General features: G+C 47.2%; 3 protein-coding genes and 1 pseudogene across 4 annotated transcripts; 2 read left to right on the plus strand and 2 right to left on the minus strand.

The window, feature by feature from the left end:
* Window positions 1-224: 224 nt before the first annotated feature.
* Window positions 225-2,883, plus strand: LOC109753146 (uncharacterized). Of its 2 annotated transcripts, none has more exons than XM_040387411.3 (4): window positions 225-1,294; window positions 1,411-1,711; window positions 1,794-2,462; window positions 2,545-2,883. In XM_040387411.3, the coding sequence occupies exons 1-4, from the start codon at window positions 1,029-1,031 to the stop codon at window positions 2,629-2,631; spliced, it is 1,323 nt and encodes a 440-aa protein (XP_040243345.1). In that variant the 5' UTR covers window positions 225-1,028; the 3' UTR covers window positions 2,632-2,883. The 2 variants fall into 2 exon arrangements, with proteins under 2 accessions (XP_040243345.1, XP_020167659.1); XM_020312070.4 differs by having other exon boundaries at window positions 227-1,294; window positions 1,420-1,711.
* A 270-nt stretch (window positions 2,884-3,153) lies between these two features.
* On the minus strand, window positions 3,154-5,759 carry LOC109753147 (fructose-1,6-bisphosphatase, cytosolic). The gene is made up of 10 exons (XM_020312071.4): window positions 5,156-5,759; window positions 4,982-5,056; window positions 4,766-4,894; window positions 4,513-4,626; window positions 4,336-4,422; window positions 4,157-4,227; window positions 4,009-4,074; window positions 3,791-3,877; window positions 3,615-3,690; window positions 3,154-3,428 (listed from the first exon to the last, which is right to left on the minus strand). The coding sequence occupies exons 1-10, from the start codon at window positions 5,360-5,362 to the stop codon at window positions 3,315-3,317; spliced, it is 1,026 nt and encodes a 341-aa protein (XP_020167660.1). The 5' UTR covers window positions 5,363-5,759; the 3' UTR covers window positions 3,154-3,314.
* Window positions 5,760-9,703: 3,944 nt separating this feature from the next.
* Window positions 9,704-14,999, plus strand: LOC109753150 (uncharacterized; annotated as a pseudogene).
* A 3,517-nt stretch (window positions 15,000-18,516) lies between these two features.
* LOC109753145 (uncharacterized) lies at window positions 18,517-23,739 on the minus strand. The gene is made up of 10 exons (XM_020312068.4): window positions 22,906-23,739; window positions 22,710-22,824; window positions 21,888-21,968; window positions 21,510-21,617; window positions 20,818-20,928; window positions 20,536-20,709; window positions 20,316-20,387; window positions 20,077-20,148; window positions 19,897-19,959; window positions 18,517-19,288 (listed from the first exon to the last, which is right to left on the minus strand). Exons 1-9 carry the CDS (start codon window positions 22,974-22,976, stop codon window positions 19,957-19,959), a joined length of 807 nt encoding a protein of 268 aa, XP_020167657.1. The 5' UTR covers window positions 22,977-23,739; the 3' UTR covers window positions 18,517-19,288; window positions 19,897-19,956.
* Between the last annotated feature and the right edge of the window lie 473 nt (window positions 23,740-24,212).

Genomic DNA, 24,212 nt, shown 5'->3' on the forward strand with positions numbered 1-24,212 from the left:
GATATTGTAAACTTGAAAGAACCCCTTACTGGAAGAGAGATGTCGTGTGTTTAACTCTATCTTGAGCATTTGAATTCAAAATTTTTAGGTTTAATAATGTAAACTTGTTTGCTCGGTATAGGTGTTTATTGTGGGGGGCAAGAAACTCGGTTACCAGGCGGTAATTGAATTACCGCCCGGTAACCAGAACCTTCGGCCATCTATGAAGAATGTACCTTTCTTTGTCATAACTTCACACGTGTAATTTTTAGTCATTGTTCTAGAAGGGCCAAGAGGGAACACATGTTTGTTGGTTTTTTTCGGGGTTAAAAGGGATTACATAGCTCAAGGTGGAGAAACATCTTCCATACAGAGTGCAGGTACATTAGCAAGGCCTAATCCGAGCCGAATTGCCATTCTTGCTTCTACTCGACTGAAAGAAGCTAAGCTATGACTGACGACATGTTTTAGCTAAACACTTTGACGACAATGTCGTATAAAATTTCTAGTTTTAATCCGTCCTGTGGTCGCTGACAATGTAACCATTGTGCCCGATTAATATACTTCGCCGTGATGGTTTTACCTCAAGAAAAAAAAACATTGTGAGAATTGTGCAAATAGAAAAGAAGATTTTAATTCTCACAAAAAAAGATTTTAATTGGATGGCTGTCATTTTTCTTTTGTTTTTCGGAGAGGAGATTGAAACCCCGGGCCTCTACATCAAGCGACGGCGGTTGTCATCTGTGCAACTATCTTTTCTTAGCCAACATCACCCCGTGAATAAGTAAATATATAGATGTCAGTGGGCTAAACCACATATATAAGAACAAAAATACGTAAAGCAGTAAAGTATAAAGAGTCCTCTCAATCAAAAAAAGAAAAAGTAAAGCATATAGAGGAACGAACCTCACTGCACTCGCTCGGAGTAAAGGGGCACTGGAATGGGGGAACAAAAGCCCTCAAATTCGCGCTTTACTCCTCAAATTTCGACTATCTGCATATCCATCCATCCCACAGTTCTCCTGAACCAGTACGAATAGTCTGCACCCATGGATTCCATCAAGATTAACCTCGCCGTCGACAAGTCGCGCAACCGCGTGCTGTTCGCCGACGCGGGCTCCGACTTGGTCGACGTCGTCCTCAGCTTCCTCACGCTTCCGCTGTCCGCGATCCAGTTCTGCGTGGCGCCGTCGCCGGGGTGCCTCTCCAACCTCTGCGACAGCGTCAGACGCCTCGCGGGAGGCAAGCTGCTTAAGGTTGACGCCTGCCATGGCATGCTTCTCACGCCGTCGACCGCCCATGAGTTTGGTGGCCGGTACGTATCTTCTCTTCTCTTGCGAGACGAATTAATGCATGCATGATGATCTAGTTTTAGCCCGATTTCTTGACCTTGAATTCTTGATTTAGTTCTATTATTGAAACTTACCTTAGTGTTCTCAGGCTCAGGTACAATCTTTGCTTCGCCCACGATGCGTCCGTCAAGAGCCAGCCGAACCTGAAGGTGAACGGCAATCTCTGTAGCTGTTGGAAAGTCATGGACAGACTTGCGCGTGCGTACAGTGGGGCAAGCTCTTCGCCCGGTAAGTTCGTGAGGTGCAAAGAACGGTTTGTGATCAGCGATGACTGGACGATCACGCCGGCATGCACTTCGCTGATTCACAGGTTCAGCTCTGAATCTGAGGCCGCCTTCCCCGGGTTTGAGGAGGTGGAAGTGTGTGTCAGCTGGCCCAAGGTAGCACAATTTACTCCTAGAGGTTGAAGCATTTTCTCTACTCTAGTAACAACTTAACTTGGATTATTCTGTATAACTTTAGGTTATATCCTTGCTGAAGGCCTCTCTGTCGTCGGATACCATATTCACCGATGTTTTTCTACCCATGGGAACCGGTGGTCAGGATGCTCGTGCCACTATGAAACCGAGCATCAACCAGAAAATCGCGGTAACTCTCTATGAAGACCCGGGAACTTCATCAGAATTCAAGACCAAGTTTTTTTACGACGCCAAGGAGAAGAAGGTCATGTATGCTGAATGCAAGCATGATTTCGTGGATCTGCTTCTCGGTTTCTTGGCTTACCCACTGGGCTGTGTGATCAAGAACATGAACGACAGTGGCCTCGCCTCTCCTCTCGGCACCGGCGGCATGGCCAATCTGTACGCCAGCGTCGTCGAGCTCGACGCGGCAGGCTTCATAGCAGGTGGGTACCCCGCTGAGACGTTGCTGAATCCACCCCTTAGCCCGTTCTGCAGGCATCCTGACTGCTCCGCTCCCAAAAAAGACGCCGTGGAACCAAAGAACTTCATGGGTCTAGTATCCCATAGCTCGTGTGTTGGCTGTTGTTATGACCTTGTCGAAGACCGAAAGTACGTGGTAGACGATGATCTGCTAGTGCACCAGGCCTCCGCGATGTCTGTGACGAAGCACTGGCGTGGCAGAGACAAGGCAAACGTGGTGGAGATGGACATTGACATCACGAAACAAGAGGTACGTAATAAGGTAGATAGAATTTCAGATTTATGCAGACCAGTTGCTGTGTCCAGATCGTTGAGGTTTCGTTGTCTTGCAGGCTGTTGTGCTGCTGCGGGCCATGCTTACCTCCAAGACACCGCTGACAGACGTGTTCATCGGTAGGCTGGAGGAACATTCAACTTGACGGCCACAGCCTGTTGAGATGAGCCTGGTCGTGCATTCGCTTGATCAGTAAGTCCTGGTGGTAGTTTTTTGGTTCTGTTTAATATGACCAGGTGGTGGTGCCGTGCTCTCCTGTATATGATCGTTTTGTCCAGTCCCCTTGCGAACTTAGTTGGTGTCTGAATGCATGAGGCTTCTGTTTTGTGGTGGTTTCCTTGCTCTGAATGTAAAACTGTGATGAATTACAAGATCAATGAACTCTTATTATTGATAATGATGAACTACATATATATGTTGGAATTGATCTTGGCTGACAGCCATGAGAGAAAATTAAGGGGGTGTGGTCCGTGATCGGAAGTGCAAAACAAATTTTGGTCAAAACACAATCGTTCACTCGTTAGACACCACCTAAGGGAAGGATTGTTCCCTTGGGGAACCCCTCCCTGGTATGACGTACCGCTCTCTTGGAGTACTCCCTCTGTAAAGAAATATACGATCTTATATTTCTTTACAGAGGAAATACTTGTTAAAATGGCGTGCAATATGTCAAATATATGTATACACGGATATTGTTACATCGAGGCCATGACAATGATCTCAGAATCACCATAACACTACCTAAGGAGTTTTGTCACAACGCGGAACATAACCTTTTCTTTTAGCTACCCGATGCGGAACATGTGTATGTGTCTTCAGGTACTCAGATCAGGCGGTGCTCGACTCCGCAGCGTACAGTGATTTAATCTCCTCCACATCATCGTAGCTCCCGAGGAATATCGGAGACCTCTGGTGTATCTCAGAAGGAACAATTTCAAGGGCCTGCAATGCAAACGCAGCAAGCCATTTTTCAGTTACAGCACGCCAAAGATCAGCAATCACATGAAGTTAAGATGATACTACGATTCTGTAAAATAGCACATGCTCTGAATCAGACGAAGTGGCATAGTATCAAAGTAGAAAGTGCTGCTCTGGTAAAAAGGAATTCGGTGAATTCAGTGGCCTTACCCGATGTTTGCCGGTGAAAGACTGGCCTCCGGCTTGCTCCATCAGGAACGACATGGGGAAAACCTCGTACAGAACACTGAAAATACGACATTTCACCAGCTTCAGGAATGCACATTGGATAAGCGTAATCAGCTGGGGATACCACGAAGGAAGAAGGCTGCTAAGCATCAGCGTACCGAAGCTTCCCGTTGGGGCTCTTCTTGTCGGCGGGGTACAGAAATATGCCTCCGTAGAGCAGGGTGCGATGAACATCAGCAACCATACTAAAATTCAGAAGGAGCAGAACAACATAGCAAAACTATCAAGTTCAGTAAAACAGGAGCAATCAGACTGAATTAGATGTGGAAGGGTTTCAGTTTGCTGTCAGACAAACAGCTGAAAGACTGACACTGACCTTCCAATATATCTCAAGGATTTTGGTGATGAGCCGTCTTGGGGAAACTTGCATCTCTCTACGTACCTGCAATGTTGGCTGGAGAAGTCAGCTTAACTTGTTAAGAGACACTGATGTTTGTGAACTTGAAATGAGATGTACTGCGTACTTCGCTGTAGGCGCGTCCCAGTTTCTGGCATTTCCTTCGTTCACCGAGTAGATCTTCCCTTTGTTTGGTATCTGCACAACCAGGAAGCACATATATGATAAAAAATAGGCTAACCTTTTGTTGCACATCAGTGAATAAATTGTAGAAAGGACTGTGTTGCTGTAAGCTGTATCACAAACCTTTATGTTGGGATGGGTAAGTATGAACTCTCCCAGGGAAGGATCAAGAGTGAAGCCATTTACACCGTTCCCAGTGCTCAACACAAGCTGCGGTAAACCAGAACAACGTTGAATCTAGGATGAAGAGGTGGGGTGAAGTAATGGGAGTGAAAATACATCATCAGGGAACATAATTACCGTGCATGAGCTCCCGTACATGCAGTAGCCAGCGGCGATCATGTGGGTCCCGGGTTGCAGCACGTCCTCCAGAGTCGCGTTGTCCTTGTCTTTGATCATGTAGATTCCAAAGATCTACAGAGCAGAATGAAAACGCCGATCAGATAACAGTAACTAACCGGTCGACATAGTACCTTCGTTTTTTGAACGATGTGCTGAACCAGTCAACAGGTAGCAGCTCTGCTCGGAGTAGCAGAGTAAGAGGAGCGCATACCGTGCCGATGGAGACGCCGCAGTCGATGTTGGAGGAGCCGTCCAACGGGTCGAAGCACACGCAGTACTTTCCGCGGAGGGGCGCGTCCACGAAGATGGCCGCCTCGTTCTCTTCAGACACGAGCACACACTGCACGCAGCACGGCAAAGTCAGATCCTTGGCTCAGGATTGTAGTTTACTTTGCCCATGTGTAGGAGAGTGAGAAGAGTGCATTACGGTGCGGCCGCTGCTGACGAGCGCCTTGACAAAGACCTCGTTGGAGAGCACGTCCAGCTTCTTCTGCTCCTCCCCCTGCCCTCCGGTCAACCGCGCGCGCAGACATTAATAAACAAGCTAGGCGAGAAAGGGACTCGGCTAGAGGACTTGGATCATGTGTGCTGGATCGCTTGCCTGGACGTTGGTCTCGCCGGCGAGGCCGATGAGCTTGGCGAGGCCGGCCTTGTTGACGGCGGAGGCGACGAACTTGCAGCCGAGGACGATGTGGGAGAGGAGGATGGTGAAGTCGCCCCGGGACTCCGGGTGCCGCCCCTGCTCGTTCAGCGCGTGCCGCGTGATCGTCATCAGGTCCGTCCGCTGCGCCTCCGCCGCGTGGTCCATCTCCTCTTCTCGCCTGGCCTCCGCCGAGCAACGGCGCTAGCTCTTCTCGGTCGTCGGGAGCGAGCGACGGATACAAACAGATTGCACCGCCCGCGGATGGTTGTTAGAGATGGGAGGGGGAAATGGGAGGCGGCATCCGGTGCGCGGCCCGGAGATTGATATAGGCCGAAGCCGGTGGGAGGCGTGCCGGATGAGGTGCGGTGGGGGCTTCCACGTCGGTGTAGCGTAGCGTGGATATGCTCGGCACGGCAGCGCGGCCAGACGTGTCCGGGAAAGAAGGGGAGGAGCAACTGGATTACTTACTGGAAGCGCTTGTGCCCATTTGACCAGGACACTACTCCGGTGATACTAATATAATTTCCTCCCGGACGCCGTTCGTACTACTCCTATCCTATGTTCGACTCGACCTGATCCTGTGATCCTCATGTGTTTACACGTACAGTGATAAAGAAGAAGAAGAAAAAGGCCCGAGCATCCCTGTCAAGCACGTTGCATTCGGTTGACTAATGAAGCTTCACAAAGAAGTGGCATTAAAGTAGACAACGAACGGATAGATAGGCTTCGCCTTGGGGCAACAAGAAGCAGCGCTTGAGCTGATGTCATGGGCTGTTTCCTAGGTACTCAGGACCTGTAGCCATCGCCCGTCAGCCTCAACCGTACATGATGCAACAGCTGCTATGGCGTGCTATGTAGGAGTGGCCATCATCAACCATATCATGATCAACTTTCAGCAACAAATGTTTGCAGAAAATCTGAGGCCCTCCGCTTGGTTGCAGGAATTGAATTGGTCTGCAGAACTCAAGTGCCAAATTCCAGTTCATCTCCGGGGTTGAAATTTTGAAATTGCCACGGTTCCAATGTTGCTGTTTGGCCGACTGTTGGAATTGCTTGCTATTCAGGCCTTGGATGTAAAAGCCGAGTCCATGATCCTAGATTCAACGGAACTTCATGTTAAATTAGATGCGGAGATGCGATTAAAAGAGCTCCTGCGAGAAGAAGAATTGAAGTGGGCATTGCGGGCGAAGGTTCGCAAAGTGGTCCAGGGGGACGCCAACACTCAATTCTTTCATATGATCGCCAATGGCAAGCATAGAAATAAAAGGATCTTTCAGCTTGAGAAAGATGAAGGGACGATTGTAGGACAGGAGAACTTAAAATTGTACATCACTGATTATTATAAACAGCTTTTTGGGCCTCCGGAGGATAATTTCGTAACTCTAGATGAGTCGCGGAATGAGGATGTCCCTCAGCTTGTTTCAGATGAGAATGATATTTTATCTGCCCCGTTCTCGGAGAAAGAGGTGTTTGAAGCTATTTCTCAGATGAAGAATAATAAAGCTCCGGGGCCGGATGGATTTCCGGCGGAGTTTTATAAAAGGTGCTGGCATATTATCAAAGGGGATTTGCTTTCGATGTTCCAGGATTTATTCGCTGGACAGCTTCACTTGTTTCATCTGAATTTTGGAACCATCACTTTGCTTCCTAAGAAAACAGAGGCTGTACGAATTGAGCAGTTCAGGCTCATCTGTCTTCTGAATGCAAGTTTCAAAATCTTCACCAAGGTTGGGACAAATAGGCTCACGCAGATTGCACATTCTGTGGTGCAGCCGTCCCGAACTGCTTTCATGCCGGATAGAAACATCCTTGAAGGGGTGGTGGTCCTGCATGAAACGCTCCATGAAATCCATACGAAAAAACTAGATGGGGTAGTTTTCAAAGTGGATTTCAAAAAAGTGTACGACAAAGTCAAATGGTCATTCCTCCAACAAGCGTTGAGGATGAAAGGTTTTGATCAAGCCTGGCGACAACAGGTAGAATCTTTCACGCAAAAAAGAAGTGTTGAAATTAAAGTGAATGATGATATAGGTCGCTATTTTCAAATACATAAGGGCTTGAGACAAGGAGATCCAATGTCACCTATTCTATTCAACATTGTAGTTGACATGTTGACGATTCTAATAGGGAGGGCTAAGGATGCTGGCCAAGTAGGTAGTTTGGTACCTCATCTAGTTGATGGAGGTGTTTCTGTCCTACAGTACGTAGATGATACAATCATCTTTATGGAGCATGACTTGGCAAAGGCGAGAAACATGAAGCTGGTGTTATGCTTATCCTATATACCTAAGAGATTCACCCCACTACTTTATTTATATTAACATGCAAGCTATCCACATCAGCAGCCCCCGAATTACAAGAGGCACCCACCACAGGTTGACATGGGTTCTCTGCCTTCTTTAGCCACGTCACCTCAACTTCTTCTACCAAGTTGGGTCACACACACGTCACCTCAACTTCTTTTACCACATTGTGTCACACACACATGCTGTGCGTTATCACGTTGTGCGGCACGCAGCAAATGTAGGTGGCATACGAAACGAGGGCCTGCCCATATTCCTTTCATCCACTATCTCGCCACTGATCATTAATAGGCCCGTTTACTAGGATAAAGCCAGTTCGTCTCACACAAATCATGAACGAATCATTCCGCCTTCCAACTGGGTGCTACTGCGACGGGGCAGCGGCGGCGGACATGTAGCAGAGCACCGGTATCCATTAACCATAGGAATAGGTGTCAGGCAGGCTGCGGTGAGGATGTAGCAGCAGGCGAGGCGCCACACACCGACGACAACGATTGTAGACTGAACGCTCCAGTTAGGGCGGTGAGGATGTAGCAGCAGGCAAGGCGGTCATGTAATAGGATAGGCAATTAGTTTTCCTATCTATCTTTTGTCAGCCGGTTGTGGCTTTCTTTTTTGTTCCTTAGCTCTTTGTGAGCAGCTTTTGTTCGAGACTTTAAGACTTTTGTTGGACCTATTTGCTTGCTAATAAAGGTGACCGTATGCATCATTCTGATGCAGAGACCGGGGATGTCCCCCTTTTCTAAAAAAAACATATCAAATGACTCTAGTTGCCAATCACGACCTGTTTGGATGCACATGATTCCTTTCTTTTCAGAACTGAACACACAGGTACAGGAGAGACAATGTCATGTGGCCTCTTTCGGTCTTTCTTGTACTTATATACACATGATTCTTCATACCACTTAATACATAGTTTTTGTACTCGGAAAATTTCTCCTTGTTTATGATCTATCTAATTTCCTTTACTAGAACATATGCATATTTTAAATGTTTGAAACACATAAAAATCCTAAATAATGTGACAAACTACTGCAAAAGCCAGTGGACCCTTTTGATGTGCCAACAAGAACCCTCCTATATAAATGGTCTTCAGCAAGTGCATGAACATTGTTAACAAGGTCCACCATCGAATTCTCTATCGAGCCGTGAAAAAGATTCTACTTATTATTCTTGTCCAAAGATGACAGGCCTGCCAAAGATTTGAGATAACTAAAGCGACTCGCAGTCAAAACTGTTGGAGCCAACGCCAAAGAGGAAATGTGTAGGCAGCTAGCCAATGAAAGTAAGTGGAAAGAATATAGTACTTTTGTACTGATGTGATCATGTATAAATAAGATATTCATGATTCACACAATGCACATACAGAGTAAGTTTTCTTCAACTGTAATATGCACGCTGTCATGCAGCCCACACCTCCCACATACAGAATGTTCCTTCAGTTAAACGTGGCTCGTCATAGCATGTTACTTCAAGACCCATCACATATATTTTTCAGCACATAGCTCCTAATCTTATGCCTGTCCTCGTCGTCACTAAAACGACTTATCTCCCTTGGTCTCCTCTCCCTAATGATATATGCTATCGCCACTACTAGAACTGCATTAAAACAGTTCTGCCAACATTGTCCTTCGCCCCCCCCCCCCCCCCCCCCCCACCCCGGTGCGGTTTACACCTTCAAGAAAACCATAAAAATAACAATGCAAGTAAATACTGCATAAAGTATGAAAGAAATTTCTGTTAATCAATGTTTAAATTTAAAATTAGCCGCAAACATCACCGCGTACTCAGGTTCCTACAGCAGCGGCATCAAACTATTGTCATGCAATATTCGTTTGAGAAGAGACTCGGAATATTATAGATCTGATGCTCTTACAAGTTCAGTTAAAAGAAATGCACGTACAAGTGTGCAGACTGAACTAGTTTTGACTGCCTGGATAACAAAAGATTGAGGGGATTTCACACCAAATACATGACTGCCTAGAAAACAAGATGACACGGATATATGTATATGTTAGAAAAAAAATAGTGACAATTAATTTGTGTATTTAGGCTTGCCATGCATGCAAAAGAAGAGTTTTATTTTTCTTCGTTTTTCCCCCCGAAACTCCCGGAGCGCCTCCTCTGGCGATTAGGGTTTTGAGGGTGGACGACGGTGGCGCGCGCTGATCTTCGGCGAGGCGCACAGGATCGTAGCCTGGGGATGGCAGCGTCCTCAGGGCAGGGCAGAGGGAAAGATCCCTTGTCGCCGAGGGCGGCTAGGGAAAAACTGGCGGAGGCTCTGGGGAAACTTGACATCACCGAAGAAGAGGCCACGCCATTAGTGCTTGATGATGCGGATGATGGGGCGCCGACGAAGTGGATGCTGGCCGGAAAAGTTCTTCACAGGAACCTTCTCCACATCCAAACCATCACCAATGCGCTCCGCCCGGCGTGGGGAAACCCTAAAGGTCTCAACTTCAAATCTGTGGGGGAAAACACGTTTGTGGCCGAGTTTGCAAACCAAAGGGATCGGGACCGTGTCTGGCAAGGTGCACCTTGGCATGTGAGCAAGAACGCCGTCGTTCTTTCGGAGTTCGACGAGTGCATGCGCCCTTCAGAGCTTCGGTTCGAGAAGATCCAGATGTGGGCGAGGGTTGTTAACCTACCCTTCAACCTGCGTAATGACAAGTGGTGTGCTGCGATAGCAAAACAGATTGATAAGCACGCAACTGGCGTGTGCTTCGACCATGCTAATGGATTCCTGAGAGCCAGAGTCACGTTGGATGTGAGCAAGCCACTGAGACGTTGGATTCTGATTGAATCAACTAGGAGGAAGAGTACGGATCCCTATGAAATCCAGTATGAGAACATACCGCACTTTTGCTTCTCTTGTGGTCGTCTGGGCCACTCTGACATGCACTGTCCGACACCAGGAGCCAGAGATGCTAATGGTGATTTACCTTTCGGGAGAGGACTCCACGCGTCGGACGAGCGCAAAAAGCCCAGCTCTGGTGAGAACATGCCTAGGGAGCATAACTCCAACCCAAGCAACAAGGCTGAGACAAGAAACTCCAGTACTGCTGCGGATAAAGGTACCGAGGTGACCTCGCCTGTAAAGAACAAGCATCAGAACAAAAGAAAGGGGGGCCGCAAATTAACAAGCAGGTTTACAGAAGGGTGGAATTGCCTTTGCTGTCTAATGAGGCCTTCAATGCTACAGATCAGACCCAAGTCGCACATAGCAAGGAAGGAGATGTTTCCGATCAGTCAGCTGATGAGGATAGAGAAAGAATCCCAAAAAAGAAGAAACCCACCCCGGTTAGCTCGGGGCAATCGGTAGAGGCTGCAGGGCAGCCCTGCCAGTCGCAATGAGATGCCTCAGCTAGAACTGCCGTGGGCTTGGGAACCCAGCGGTAGTTCGAGAGCTTCGCAGTGTTGTGAAGCAGGAAGGGCCCGGTCTCCTCTTCTTGATGGAGACGAAAATACCAGCAAAAAGAGTAGAGAATCTGCAAGCTACCCTAGGCTTCGCAGGATGTTTTGCCGTGGGAAGTGCTGGCTTAAGTGGAGGTATTGGTTTGTTCTGGTCAACCGATCTTATTGTTGACCTTAAGAGCTATAGTTCTGGCCATATCGACGTTATGGTGCAGAAAAGCGATTTGAGCGAAGACCCCTTTCGGTTCACGGGTTTTTACGGTGCCCCTAGAGTGTCTGACCGTCACCACAGTTGGAGGTCTCTTCGCACACTAAATGCAATTCCACACTCGGCCTGGCTGTGTGTTGGACATTTCAACGAGACATTGTATGCCTCGAAACACTTCTCACGTGCTGCTAGGCCTGAATGGCAGATGTGAGCTTTCCGTGATGTCACTGACGAGTGCTTGTTTCAGGACTTGGGATGGACGGGTACTGAGTACACATGGGATAATGGCCAATTGGGCGGCGATAACGTCGGAGCTAGGTTGGACAGAGCTTTTGGAAGTCCAGACCTAATGCATCGATTCGGATATTCAAGAGTGAAGCACATTAGCACCACCGAATCTGATCACTGTTTCGTTCTGACAGAACTGAGGACACATGACACTGAGCATTACGCACGAGGGGTCAAACAGTTCCGGTACGAAGAGGTTTGGCAAACCCATGCAGATTATGACCAAATGCTAATGAATAGTAGGCAAAAAGGGTCGGGGCAGCATGGCTTGGCGGGAGTTTTACAAGCGCTCAATACCATGCAAAACTCGCTCTCAGCATGGGGTGCAAAGGAGTTTGGCAGTCTAACAGCCACTATAAGGAAGCTCCGGGCCAAGTTGGACAAATTAAGAAGCAGGGCTACTAGCAGGGGTCCAACTGATGAAGAGAAGGCCACCGTCAAGAAACTGAAAGAGGTACTTCGCCAGGAGGAAATTTGGATGCGCCAGCGGTCTCAGGTACCGTGGTTGCGTCACGGTGATCGTAACACCAAATTTTTCCACGCACAAGCTGCAATGCGAAAACGTATCAATAAGATAGAGAAGCTTATGCGTGTGGATGGCTCTATATGTCAGACTTTGGACGAGGACAGAAACGAAGTCCAACAGTTTTTCCAAAACTTATATACATCTTAGGGATTCAACTCTCTGGGTGAGCTGATCAATCTAGTACCAGCCCGCGTGACCGAGCAAATGAATGCACATATCGACATGCCATACACAGCTCAGGAGGTGAAAACTGCTTTATTCCAAATGGCGCCGTCGAAAGCCCCGGGAGTGGATGGCTTTACTGCGGGATTCTTCCAGAGGCACTGGTCTCTTCTCAAGGATGATATTATCCCAGCGGTGTTGGGTTTCTTGAATGGGGGCGAGCTACCGGAGGGCATGAACGACACATCAATCACTCTCATCCCAAAGGTACGGCACCCACAACGCATCAACCAGTACAGACCTATTTCCCTTTGCTCTGTCCTATACAAAATTGCAGCCAAGTGCATTGTTAACAGAACAATGGGGCTTTCTGGATGATATCGTGAGCGAGGAGCAAAGCGCTTTTGTGCCGGGGCGACTCATCACTGATAATGTACTCATTGCATATGAGAGCGCACACACAATGAAGAAGAGGAAACGGGGGAAGAACTCCGTGTGCGCAGTCAAACTTGACATGATGAAGTCTTATGACCGTGTAGAATGGCACTATCTAGAAGGGATCATGTCAAAGTTGGGTTTCAGTGCCTCTTTTATCCGGCTGATCATGAAGTATGTCACATTAGTCCGGTTTTCTGTTCGTGTGAACGAAGAGCTTCTGCCATACTTCACCCCATCTAGGGATTTGCGGCAAGGCTGCCCCGCTTCACCTTATCTATTCCTGCTTTGCGCAGAAGGCTTCACAACCCTACTTAACAGGTTTGGAGGCGCCCATGTGGAAAGAGGGATTCGTGTCAGTGTTCATTCTCCATGGATCAATCATCTTCTTTTTGCGGATGATAGCCTCATTTTCATGCAATCAAAGGTGGAGAGTGCCATCAAACTCAACAACATTCTGAAGGTTTATGGCGAGTGCTCGGGACAATGTGTGAACAAGGAGAAGAGCTCCATCCTTTTTAGTCCGAACACACCAGAACCTGTCAGAGCAGCTTTGAAAGGAACTCTAGGTATCTCGGTCGAGGCTTTCAATGAGAGGTACCTGGGTTTGCCTACTGCGGCAGGACGCATCACCTCGGGCACTTTTAAATATATTGGTGAACGAGTCAGGTCCAAGATGAATGGGGGGACCGAACGGTTGGTTTCGTGCGCAGCAAGAGAGGTGTTGGTAAAGTCGGTGGCCCAATCTATACCGACGTTTACAATGAGTTGCTTCAAGCTGGCCAAGAAGAATTACAAAAGCATATCCTCACCGATGGCCAAGTACTGGTGGAGCAGCTCCGTCGACAGACGTTCTATGCATTGGATAGACTGGAAATCTCTTTCAGTCTCAAAGTCTAAGGGAGGGATGGGTTTCCGTGATCTGGAAACGTTCAATATTGCACTACTGGGAAAGCATGGTTGGCGGCTCATCACAGACCCGAAATCTTTATGCTCTAGGGTTCTCAAAGGCCGCTACTTCCCAACTGTCGATTTCATGCATGCTACTGTGCCGAACAACTCCTCAGCGACCTGGCGAGGCATCATAGCAGGGAGGAAGGCACTAGAAGCTGGATTAATGAAGAGGATTTGTGATGGCACTTCTGTTAATGTTTGGACTGACCGCTGGCTGCCCGGGAGGCTATCCTTGCGTCCGTCAGTTCAGATTGGAGATGCTACCATCCACACTGTCTCCGACCTAATCGACCACGAAAATTGGAGTTGGAGAACGGAGTTAGTAAGATCAAACCTCACGCCACCAGATGCAGATGCAATCTTGAACATACCACTCAGACATGGTGGAGGTGACGATTTTTGGGCTTGGGCTCATGAGAGATCCGGGACATATTCTGTCAAATCCGCGTATCGTGCTCTAATGACTCGCAACGAACAACAAGTTCTAGAGGAAGGGACGATCACTGAATCTTCAGAGACTGATAAACAGATGTGGACACGGCTATGGAAGCTCAAAGTCCTGCCCTATTCTACCAGTGGAAACCACGCTAAAATACCGACATATTGCGACCGAGGCTGGATGCAAAGTATGCAAAGGCGCAGATGAGGACATGTTTCACGCACTCATCAAGTGCTCTCATGCACGCAGCTTCTGGACCGAAGCTCGACCGTGGCTGGATATCAAGTTACCAGAACTCCACCCCCTCACTTGGTGCAAGGACATTCTGTGTGTCTGTCGATTCATGGAGGAGGACCGGGCTAAGATAATCACTGTTATGTGGGCTATATGGACATCCCGCAACAACATAACACATGACATGATTAGTCTGGAACCGGTTCAATCCTTAAAGCGCATTAGGGAAACTCTAATGTTATTAGAGCTACCGATGGAATATACCAGAACTCTACCTGGCTATGGGTGGAGATCACCGGATCCGGACTGCATCAAGATCAACACGGATGGTAGCGTCTCTCTGACGGAAAACAGAAGCGGGGCGGGTGGTGTTGCACGAACCTCCTCCGACTTCATTGCTGCCTGGAGCAAGCCACATGAGAACATCACGGATCCACTAATCGCAGAAGCGCTGGCAATGCGAGATGGTGTCATCTTCGGCAAGCTTCTGGGTTTTTCGCAGGTGATCTTCGAGGTCGACTGCTTGGAGCTGGTTCAGCTCTAGAACTCGCGACAGTTCTCGCGCTCTCTTATAGTGCCTATACTACTCGAAATTGGAGGGCTAGCCTCATCGTTTGTTTACATTGACATTCTTCATGTAATGAGCCAATCTAACACATCAGCTCACCTGTGTGCGAAACATGCAAGCACTCTAGGTGTGTCTGACTGTTGGATGAACTCCCCCTGGTTTCTTCGTGACCAGCCTCATGGCTGATCGCGCTGGTGCTGTTAGTGAATCAATAAAGCTCGATGATTCCCGCAAAAAAAGGCTTGTACTGCATGCCGTTTCTTTATTTTAAGAAAATGATGCACATATATAGGTTTGGATGGATTCTTTTCGGTTGAGTGCTTTGAATGGCTATTAGTTTTCCCACTCATACGCGTGGTACCTGATTCGACTTGGTGTCTTTTATCGAGCCATTACTCTCGTAATGAGGCCCTCCGCTTGGTTGCAGGAATTGAATTGGTCTGCAGAACTCAAGTGCCAAATTCCAGTTCATCTCCGGGGTTGAAAATTTGAATTTGGTACGGTTCCAATGTTGTTGTTTGGCCGACTGTTGGAATTGCTTGCTGGAAATATCAAATGACTCAAGTTGCCAATTCCGACCTGTTTGGATGCACATGATTCCTTTCCTCTCTGAATTTGAACATACAGATACAAGAGAGGCAATAGCAAAAATTTACAGTTACACAATCTATCTATCTAATTTCATTTTATTAAGATATAAATGCATATTCAAGAGAGGCAATATGCGCATTACTCATAGCACCGCCGCCCGCCGCCCCTCCCCTCTCTCCTCTCCTCTCCCACGCCGCCATCGAAGGGGGTCACCGAAACGCCGCTCGGCCGTCGAGAAAAGTGGCGGCGAGAATCTGTCCGCCCTGCCGCGCACGGGGGCTTTCGAACCGAGGCAGCGGCCTCAAGAGGTGGTGTGACGGTGCTCTTGGCCAGCGGCTGTCGCAGGTGCTGCCCGCCTCCCTTCGCCGTGCGGACGGCAAGGTAGCGGCGGATGGTGCCTGCAGGGTGTGGTGGCCTCGAGGGCGCCCACCCTGGATCTGACGCCATCCCAATTCATGCCTCACGATCTGGTCTCCGGCCGCCCTTGGTCGCCGGTGCCGCGGCTGAGGAAGGGGATGGGGAAAGTGTGGAGCCTGGAGAAATCCAAGCCGGATCTACTGGCCACGACGACGACGCCTGCCGTTCCCTACATTTATTTATTATTGCGCGCCGCTCTGTTTCGCATGAAGATTATCATGCATGTTTGCGACACTAATACAATCATCTACAAAAACTTTAAGAAATTTTCGAAAACAATTGATATATGGCGCCTGCTACGCATGAACCGACTGATTTTCCCTGGAAATCAGTCGGGTGCGCGGCCATCGGATCATTGTGATATGGACGCAGCGTAGCCACCTGATGCCGGTCTGTGTCCAACCACTGCCTACTTTGTTGCTCAAGCACTCCAACTCCATCCGAGCATGTGCAAGCGTAGCAACCACGTGACTCCGGCGAGCAGCCACGCCAGACCAGCTCGTAGCAAAAACGCCGGCGAGCTCGCCATGACCAAGCATGCTACAACGCAAATATCCAGGTTACTCCGGGGAGTAGTCGCGCCCGACCAGCTCATAGGAATGCCGGAGAACGACCCCCAGCGACATCTGCAGTGGCGGGCGCTGACCTTGTAGCTTGCAACGCAACGGTGGTTGAGGAGTCGGCGATGGTCCATCGTAGCACCGACGTCCGCACGCGATGCTCCATCGCACAACCGGCGTCAACATGTGATGCTCCATCGCTGCACCAGTGATGCTCCGATGGCTCGTCGATGCTCCATTGTAGCATCGTCATGCTTCGGCAGCTCGGTGATGCTCCGGTGGCTCGGCGATGCTCCATCGCAGTGCCAGTTCATGCTCCATTGCATCGACGACGTGCTCCGATGGCCCGACGATGTTCCGGTGGCTCGGCGATGCTCTATCGCAGCACCAACGTCCGCACGCGATGCTCCAACGCACCACCGGCGTCGACATGTGAAGCTCCAGCGCTGCACCGATGATGCTCCGGCAGCCAACAATGCTCCAACACAAGACCAATGATGCTTTGTTGCATCACCGGCGATGCTCCGGCGGCCCGTCAATGCTCCAACACAAGACCGGTGATGCTTCGTTGCAGCACCGGTGATGCTTCGTTGCAGCACCGGTGATGCTCCGACGGCCCGTCAATGCTCCAACACAAGACCAGTGATGCTTCGTTGCAGCACCGGCGATGCTCCGACGGCCCGTCAATGCTCCAACACAACACCGGTGTTGCTTCGTTCAAGCACCGGCGATGCTTCTGCGGCCCGGCAATGCTCGAACACAACACCGGTGATGCTTCGTTGCAGCATTGGTGATGCTCCGGTGGCCCGGCAATGCTCTAACACAATGTTCATGATGCTTTGTTGTAGCACTGACGATTCTTCGGCAACCCGGAGATGCTCCATTAAAGCACCCCATGAGGTTTCGGCGGCCCGACGAATCTCCATCCCTGCACTGGTGATGCTCCGGTGGCGCGGGAGTGCTCCATCACAACGCTAGCGATACTTTGTTGTAGCACCGACAGTCGCCAACGGGTGCGCCAATGATTAATGGAGCAAGGCACGTTGCTTGTGGTTTCGTAGCGAAGGCACTACCCACGGCTCGGAGTGAACAACGGCGACTTCGTTGTAGCACTTGCAGGAAGCTGCAGCGCCGCACTATAACAGCAGACGCCGCGAGCACCTGACTTTGACCCCCGCCCGTGGTAGGAACCCACCAGCATTCACCTATGCACCACCGAGCTTGGCCAGGCTGCCCCGCACGGCCGCACCAGCCAGACCTTGAAGCGGTTGCGTCCGGGAGAGCTCACACCAACTACGTGGGGAGCTCGCAGCAGCTTGTGGCGGACATTGAAGACCGAGAGCAGGAAGCGTCCCGCATGAGGGAGGGCGGGGGGCAAGGGAAAAATAGGTACATGATCCCAGGGGAGTTGCAGTACGAGGAGTGGCTGAGCCCGCGAGAGGAGGGGTGAGAGAGAGGAGAGTCGGCCGCGCTGGGGAAGAAGTCTCGCAGAAGGGGGAAGCAGTTGAGAGGATCACACGCGATCCCAGGGGAAGGGATAAGGACGAGGGCAGAAGTAGCGCTTTGGGTCCACGGGACACGTGTGAGGCCAACGACACGGCTTACTCAAAAGGAGAGATCAGTCGGTTAACACTAAGACTTTTCCTTGATATATTTTTCAGATCAGTCGGTTAACACTAAGACTTTTCCTTGATATATTTTTCACGTTACTGTTCACCTGGGAGCCAAAACGCCAGGCCCAAGCTATGTAGGTACCATGGTTACTAGAGAGGGTTTGGAACTTGGTGAAAGAGATATGAATTACCGACTTCTGTAGACATTTAAAGAGTGGTTTTCCGCTTACTTCACAATCATCGGTGCATGAACAAGGTCTGGTACATTCTTGGGTTGTATGTGTACCACTTGATTGTATCCTTGCCAAAATAAGTGGTGAGCAGTTGGGCTTTGGACATTTTGTGATGTCCCAGGTGAAGAAAATTAGCCTCCAAATGGGAGTGGACACAAATAGACATCCCCACAAGAAAAAACATTGCAATCACCAACAATCATGCGGTTAAGATATGCCTTGTTCCAACTCACGGCCCCTTTACTAGGGCCTTTTCTTGCCTCCAAATTTTGCGCATTGCAAGCACAACAGCGTTTGCAATCACAGTTCACGTACATACTGTTGCAGACAAAGACAACTATGTTTTGCTGACTGATATTTGAAGTAAGGGCAGATGATGCAAATGATTTTGATTGACTACTGAAGAGAACACAGTTTGAATCACAAGCAGGTTCACACATAATGAGGATACCAAAGACTGCCTGCAATGAATGTGTTGGAGCAACCACTGAAGATAGAGTAGTACCACAGTTTGATTCACAAGCTGCCAACTAAAGTTACCCAGTTCACTGCATATAGATGCTAGCAAAAAACCAAGTACAACAGAAGGAACATACTGCTAACAAAAGAAATCGACTAAAACTAATCGTCGGGTCCATCCTCCCCTGACTTGTCCTCATCCCCACCCTGCTTCGGCACATCCTTCCCCGGCTTCTGCTCACCCTTTCCAGAAGTAGTGCCACCACTCTTCAAGATCGCCCACACTTTCGAGAACAGCTTGCTGTCCTTCGCAGTCTCACCGCCATTCTTCAGCCTCTCAGCCTTTTCGAGCTTCTCAGCCTCCTCAAGCATTTCCAAAATTTTCTGCGATGCGGCTAACCTGCCAGCTCGAGCAGCCGCAGGGTATTTCCATATAGGAACTTTGCTTTGCCGCATCATTTTAACAAACACATAGAGGAAAAAGATTTTGGCCACGTGAGGAACTACAGCTTTGATCACCTTGAGCCTTTTCATCCAGGTTTCATCTAAGAATTTCTCAGCCATCTCTTTGTACCAATCATCAACTATATCTGCTTGCTTACCAACCAGTATATCGAGGACCCCCTGAGTTTTGACAGTTTCTTGTTTGTACTGTTCAACAAATAAGTCAAACTTTGTCTTGCGTCCCTGCAAAAGTAGATGATTTAACTTATCAGTCAACATTAAGCAGCATAAAGGATCAAGAGAGAGTGCTTCCATACTTGGTGCATTAGTACAAACATGTTGCAGAAAAATATCAAGCACATGCATACAATATACTCCCACCGTTCCCAAATATAAGTCTTTCTAGAGATTTCAACAAGTGACTACATACGGAGCAAAATGAGGGACTCTACATTTTAAAATATGTCTACATATATCCGAATGTTGTAGTTCATTTGAAATGTCTAAGAAGACTTGTATTCAGAAACGGAGCGACACAAAACACAGTTCAGATCATAAACACCATCATACACAACGGAAAGTGATTCCAACAGCATCATAAACAACAGCATTAAAGTCGTTAAAATGTTAAACCTAATGAATTTATAAACGCTAATCTTCAATATATAATTAGATTAGCGTCATATAAAAACTGTGAGTGCATTTGTTCATGGGAAGCATTGATCATTACAGAAGAAAGTTGCCACACAAGAACTAAAAGAAAGAACAAACACTGATTCAGTTTTAAACTAAATTCGAGATCAGATAAGTTGTTGGAAACTAGGATACGAGTTTATATACACAATACTTGCCTTTTTAGAGTTTTGTTTACCAGCCTCAGATTCTTCTCTGGTAGAGCTTGTCCCATCAGATTACTGCACAGGGAACTAGGAAAATAAGAACAGTGTACTACAAACTATGACTACAACATGGAAAAGTAATCATCAATACTCTTAGAGCAACCTTAAACAAGTTATATACACAGTGCTTGCCTTTATAATGTTTGTACTATCAGCCTTAGCTACTTCCATGGTAAACTTTGTCGCATCAGCATCACCCCCTTCCTGCAAAGGAGAAGAGCAAAATCAGAACACAATGAGCAAACAATGATTACAAGCATTAAAACACAATCATCATTTTGTAGCTCTTTAGCAAACCATAACTTCTAAATTGTTGAATTTCCTAAAAGATGACTTTATGGGTTTCCATAAACACAATCAGCATTTCCTACCATGGTTGAGTTTGTTTGATCAGGCTCATCTCCTTCCATAGTGGTGTCAGTTCGTGAAGCCACATCTACTACCTGCATAGGATAAAGAACAGACAAATCAGAACACATAATGAGGAAACTAGGTATAAAAAGATGAGACATTCATATGAAACACATCAACAGATTCTCCGAGTATATAAGATCAGTTCTGATTATGACAGTTAATTTAATCAAAAAGTACCTCATAAACAGAAAACATGTCTTCATATGTTCGCATAAAAACATTCAGCTTTTCTGTCAAGCTGTCCATGGCCGATTCAAACTTTTCATCAGAGCCATTTTTCAGTTCTTGCATGGTAGTTTTAGAAGCCAATTCCAGATCCCTTTTAAGACCAACAATAGCAGTGTCAAACACCTGCAATTCAACAAATGATGTCAAACTAAGTTTCCCCACTCTGAAAGTACTGATTGCAGACAGTTAGCAAGACAAAAATTCCATGATACACAGATGACATCGACTTACCCCCTTCTGAAGGGGCGTTTGGCAAGTACTGCGCTGTTCCATTTCTTGAACGGCCTCAGTAAAACCCTGTTTAACAGCAAGTTTGATAAATTCTTGCTCCTCAAATAGGACCTGCAAGGCAGTAATCGCAAACATTTGATATGTTAGTAAGACAATGATCACCATTGACAAACAACATATCAGAGTAATAGTTAAACAAAAAACGGCTATAAAATGTGCACACAAACAGTACCTGGTGCAAAAGATACATTTATGTACTTCCGATATATATTGCTATACTACCCAATTAATAGTTTGAATTACTCCAACAGCTACTCAGTCTTACAAATTTGAGTATAAACTGCTACTCCAACTTACAGATAAGAATATGTTCATATGAATTAACCAAAATACAATGCAGTAAAACAACAAAAGTCTAAAGTATCTTCCATGTACACTAACTAGACCTGCCCAAAAGACACATTGATATACATGCAGTTTATTGCTATACTATCAAAGTAGATTACAAACATGATGGAAGATACATAAATACAACATAATTGAGTATACCATGCTACTCAAACTCAGACAATGAATGTTGAGTATAAACAGCTACTCAGTCTTACAAATGAGAGGGCAAATTAATGAAACCATTGTTGCAACGGATTTACAGTCTAGCAGTCTAGCAATCAAGAACAGTTTTAATTACTGACAGGCAGTTGATCAGAGTAGAGGTTGGCCTCTTTAAGAGCATCAACGACTGCTGCATCTACAACCTCTCTGACCACAACAAATCTAACCTCTGAACTGGCACCAGCCTCCTGTAATAAAAAAAGAAAGCATTTCAAGCTCTATATTACATTGAAAAATAAGGGTAATTGACAACTACAGCAAAGGTAAATTCTAAACCAGCACCACCTTCAAGTAATTCAAAAAGAAAACATATCAAGTACCAGATGAGATTAAAATCAGCAGTCAACTAATTTACTTGATGACTACTTCAGTCAACTGTACAAATAAACCTAGATGAAAAAACAAGTCCAAACAGTAACAGAAATAAGAGCAACTACAAGGAACCAGTTGCCACTTACAAAGTTCAAATCCTTGAAAGCATTTCTCAAACCAACCTGAACCCCTTGCTTAACTGTATCCCTAAGAACAGCCTCGGAGCCCTGAAAGAAACAATATTAGAAAACAAAAGGAAAGTGCACACAAGGATAACTGTTGTTAACCTATTTTTCTATATGACATTGACCTTCACAGAAAAAGTGACAAACACTGATGCAAGATCAGTCAGTAACAAACACCAATATAGCTGAAGTTCCTTAATTTCGTCAGGCCAAATGACTGATGCGATTTTTCACCAACATAAAATGCAGGTATAGCTGCATAATCAAACTGGTACAGCAACCACAGATCAAGGCAGTACAATGGATACAATCAGGGGACGTCTGATGCAATTTTTCACGTTTTTTACAGTTAAGTAAGCTGTCAAAAACACAAACAATGCACATGAAAATAAACATTTCAAATCAACATAAAGACAAAAACCAAAGTAAATGGACAGAACCAGATCCAAAGGATTTCTATTCACTCCACAGTCGATTAAGCTAGTTTATGAATCAACACACAGAACACTGGAAATAACAACACATCAGAGGGTACCAATAGCTAAAACCATTTCAAAAATATGATGGCCCAGATCATGCAGTTCATGGTAAAGAACCAGATCCAACTGATTTATATTCACTCTACAGTCATGTAAGCTAGTTTATGAATCTACACATAGTGCACAGGAAATAAGAACAGGTCAGAGATTTCCAATAACAACAACCAGGACAAAACTACAAGGCCTCAAATCATGCAGTTCATGGTTAACACATGTCATATAGAGAGGGCAGAAGAGGTCAAACCTCCTGAGAACTGTAGAATCGACGTTGAACATCCAAGGATGGAAAGCAGGCCTTGCCGTCGACTGCAGATCGAGGTAATGAGGTAGTACTAGCCAACGAAAGCCTCACAATGATGCTGAAACAGCCACCAAATGGATTAGGAAGAGGCAAATCAAACGAAACTTCATACAAATCAACGTGGGGTAGCAAGGTTTACCCTCCTTCCCGGACTACAATCGGATCCAAACGGCGGATGGCCTTCAGCAGAGAGAGGGATCTCGCCGCCATCAACTGCTTTGCTGGGGAGAGCAGAGCTAAGGGTTGGATGGGGCGGCGCCAGAATGGGGAGGGGTTTTGATGAACTAGGGTTCAGGAAGTGGTGTGGTCACGTATATATAGGGTCATGCCAAGGCCGTCACAGGCAGGCCAGACCAAATTACATGACGGGAAGGCCCTGAAGGTGATAAATGGGCTTGCTTGGGTATGGCTAATACTGTTGGCCCATTAAGTGAAGATTCAGCCTTCGCTAGGAAAAAATTAGTCTTGGCTGACAGAAGGGAGCCCTCTTTCAGACTTTGTTCTGATTTCTGATTAAAAAAGAGGGCATTGCCCATGGAGGACTCGAACCAAGGACCAGACAGCTGTGGCGCAGCAGTCGAGACCAATGGACTATACGAAGGTGTACGTCCAAAGAGGGGAAAGATAACTTTTATAACGAACAGACCCGAAAGAACAAACAAAGAACGTGCCCAAACAAAAAGTTCCATAAGAAAAACGATAAAACAGGCACCATATCATAGATCTAATAGGATTATAGTGGATCCAAACAAAGATGAATGAAAGGAGTTACCAAAACAAGAAGACAGCACGTATCATCAATTAACCGAAACAAAGTGGAACTAAACCTAGATCATGACTCAAACTACCGAACCGAAAAAGAAATCAGGCACAAATCAATTAAAAAGGAGAAACCATACTATCGACTACCGGGGTACCATGACCGTCAAGTTCTAAAAAGGGCATGGAGATTAGTAGCCACAAACCACATGCCATGAACCAGGCCTACCGAGTATTTAGACCTCAAGGCGAGGGTCATGGCATTATGATGTGTGGATGTGTTTTCGTCGCTGCCCTGTCGTGGAGGAGAGGAGGATTGCCACAGACCACACCGCCATAAAAGAAGCCTACCAAGCTCATGTAGAGCTTGAAGGCCAAGTACATGGCGGTGGGATGCGTGGAGTATCTCCTCTGTACACTCTTCGGAGGGGTCGAAGATCGGTTGTGTGCGCGAGGAGGAAGAAAGGCAGGGGCGCCGCTAGGGTTGGCCTTGGAGATAAGAGGATGGGGAGAGAGGACGGTCAGGGCCAAGCTTATATATCTTGGGCGAGAGAGGATGCCGGTGGGCAGCTGAGCCACGCGGGGTCAGTGGGGAGCTCACTGTCCTACGTGGCCTCGAGGGAGGACACCTGACCATGTCAGGTAGCCGCGGAGGTTTGGGAGCGAAAAGTCGTGACGCGCGCGAGA

The sequence above is a fragment of the Aegilops tauschii genome, chromosome 1 (genome assembly GCF_002575655.3).
Source record: "Aegilops tauschii subsp. strangulata cultivar AL8/78 chromosome 1, Aet v6.0, whole genome shotgun sequence".
Classification (NCBI taxonomy): Eukaryota; Viridiplantae; Streptophyta; class Magnoliopsida; order Poales; family Poaceae; genus Aegilops; species Aegilops tauschii.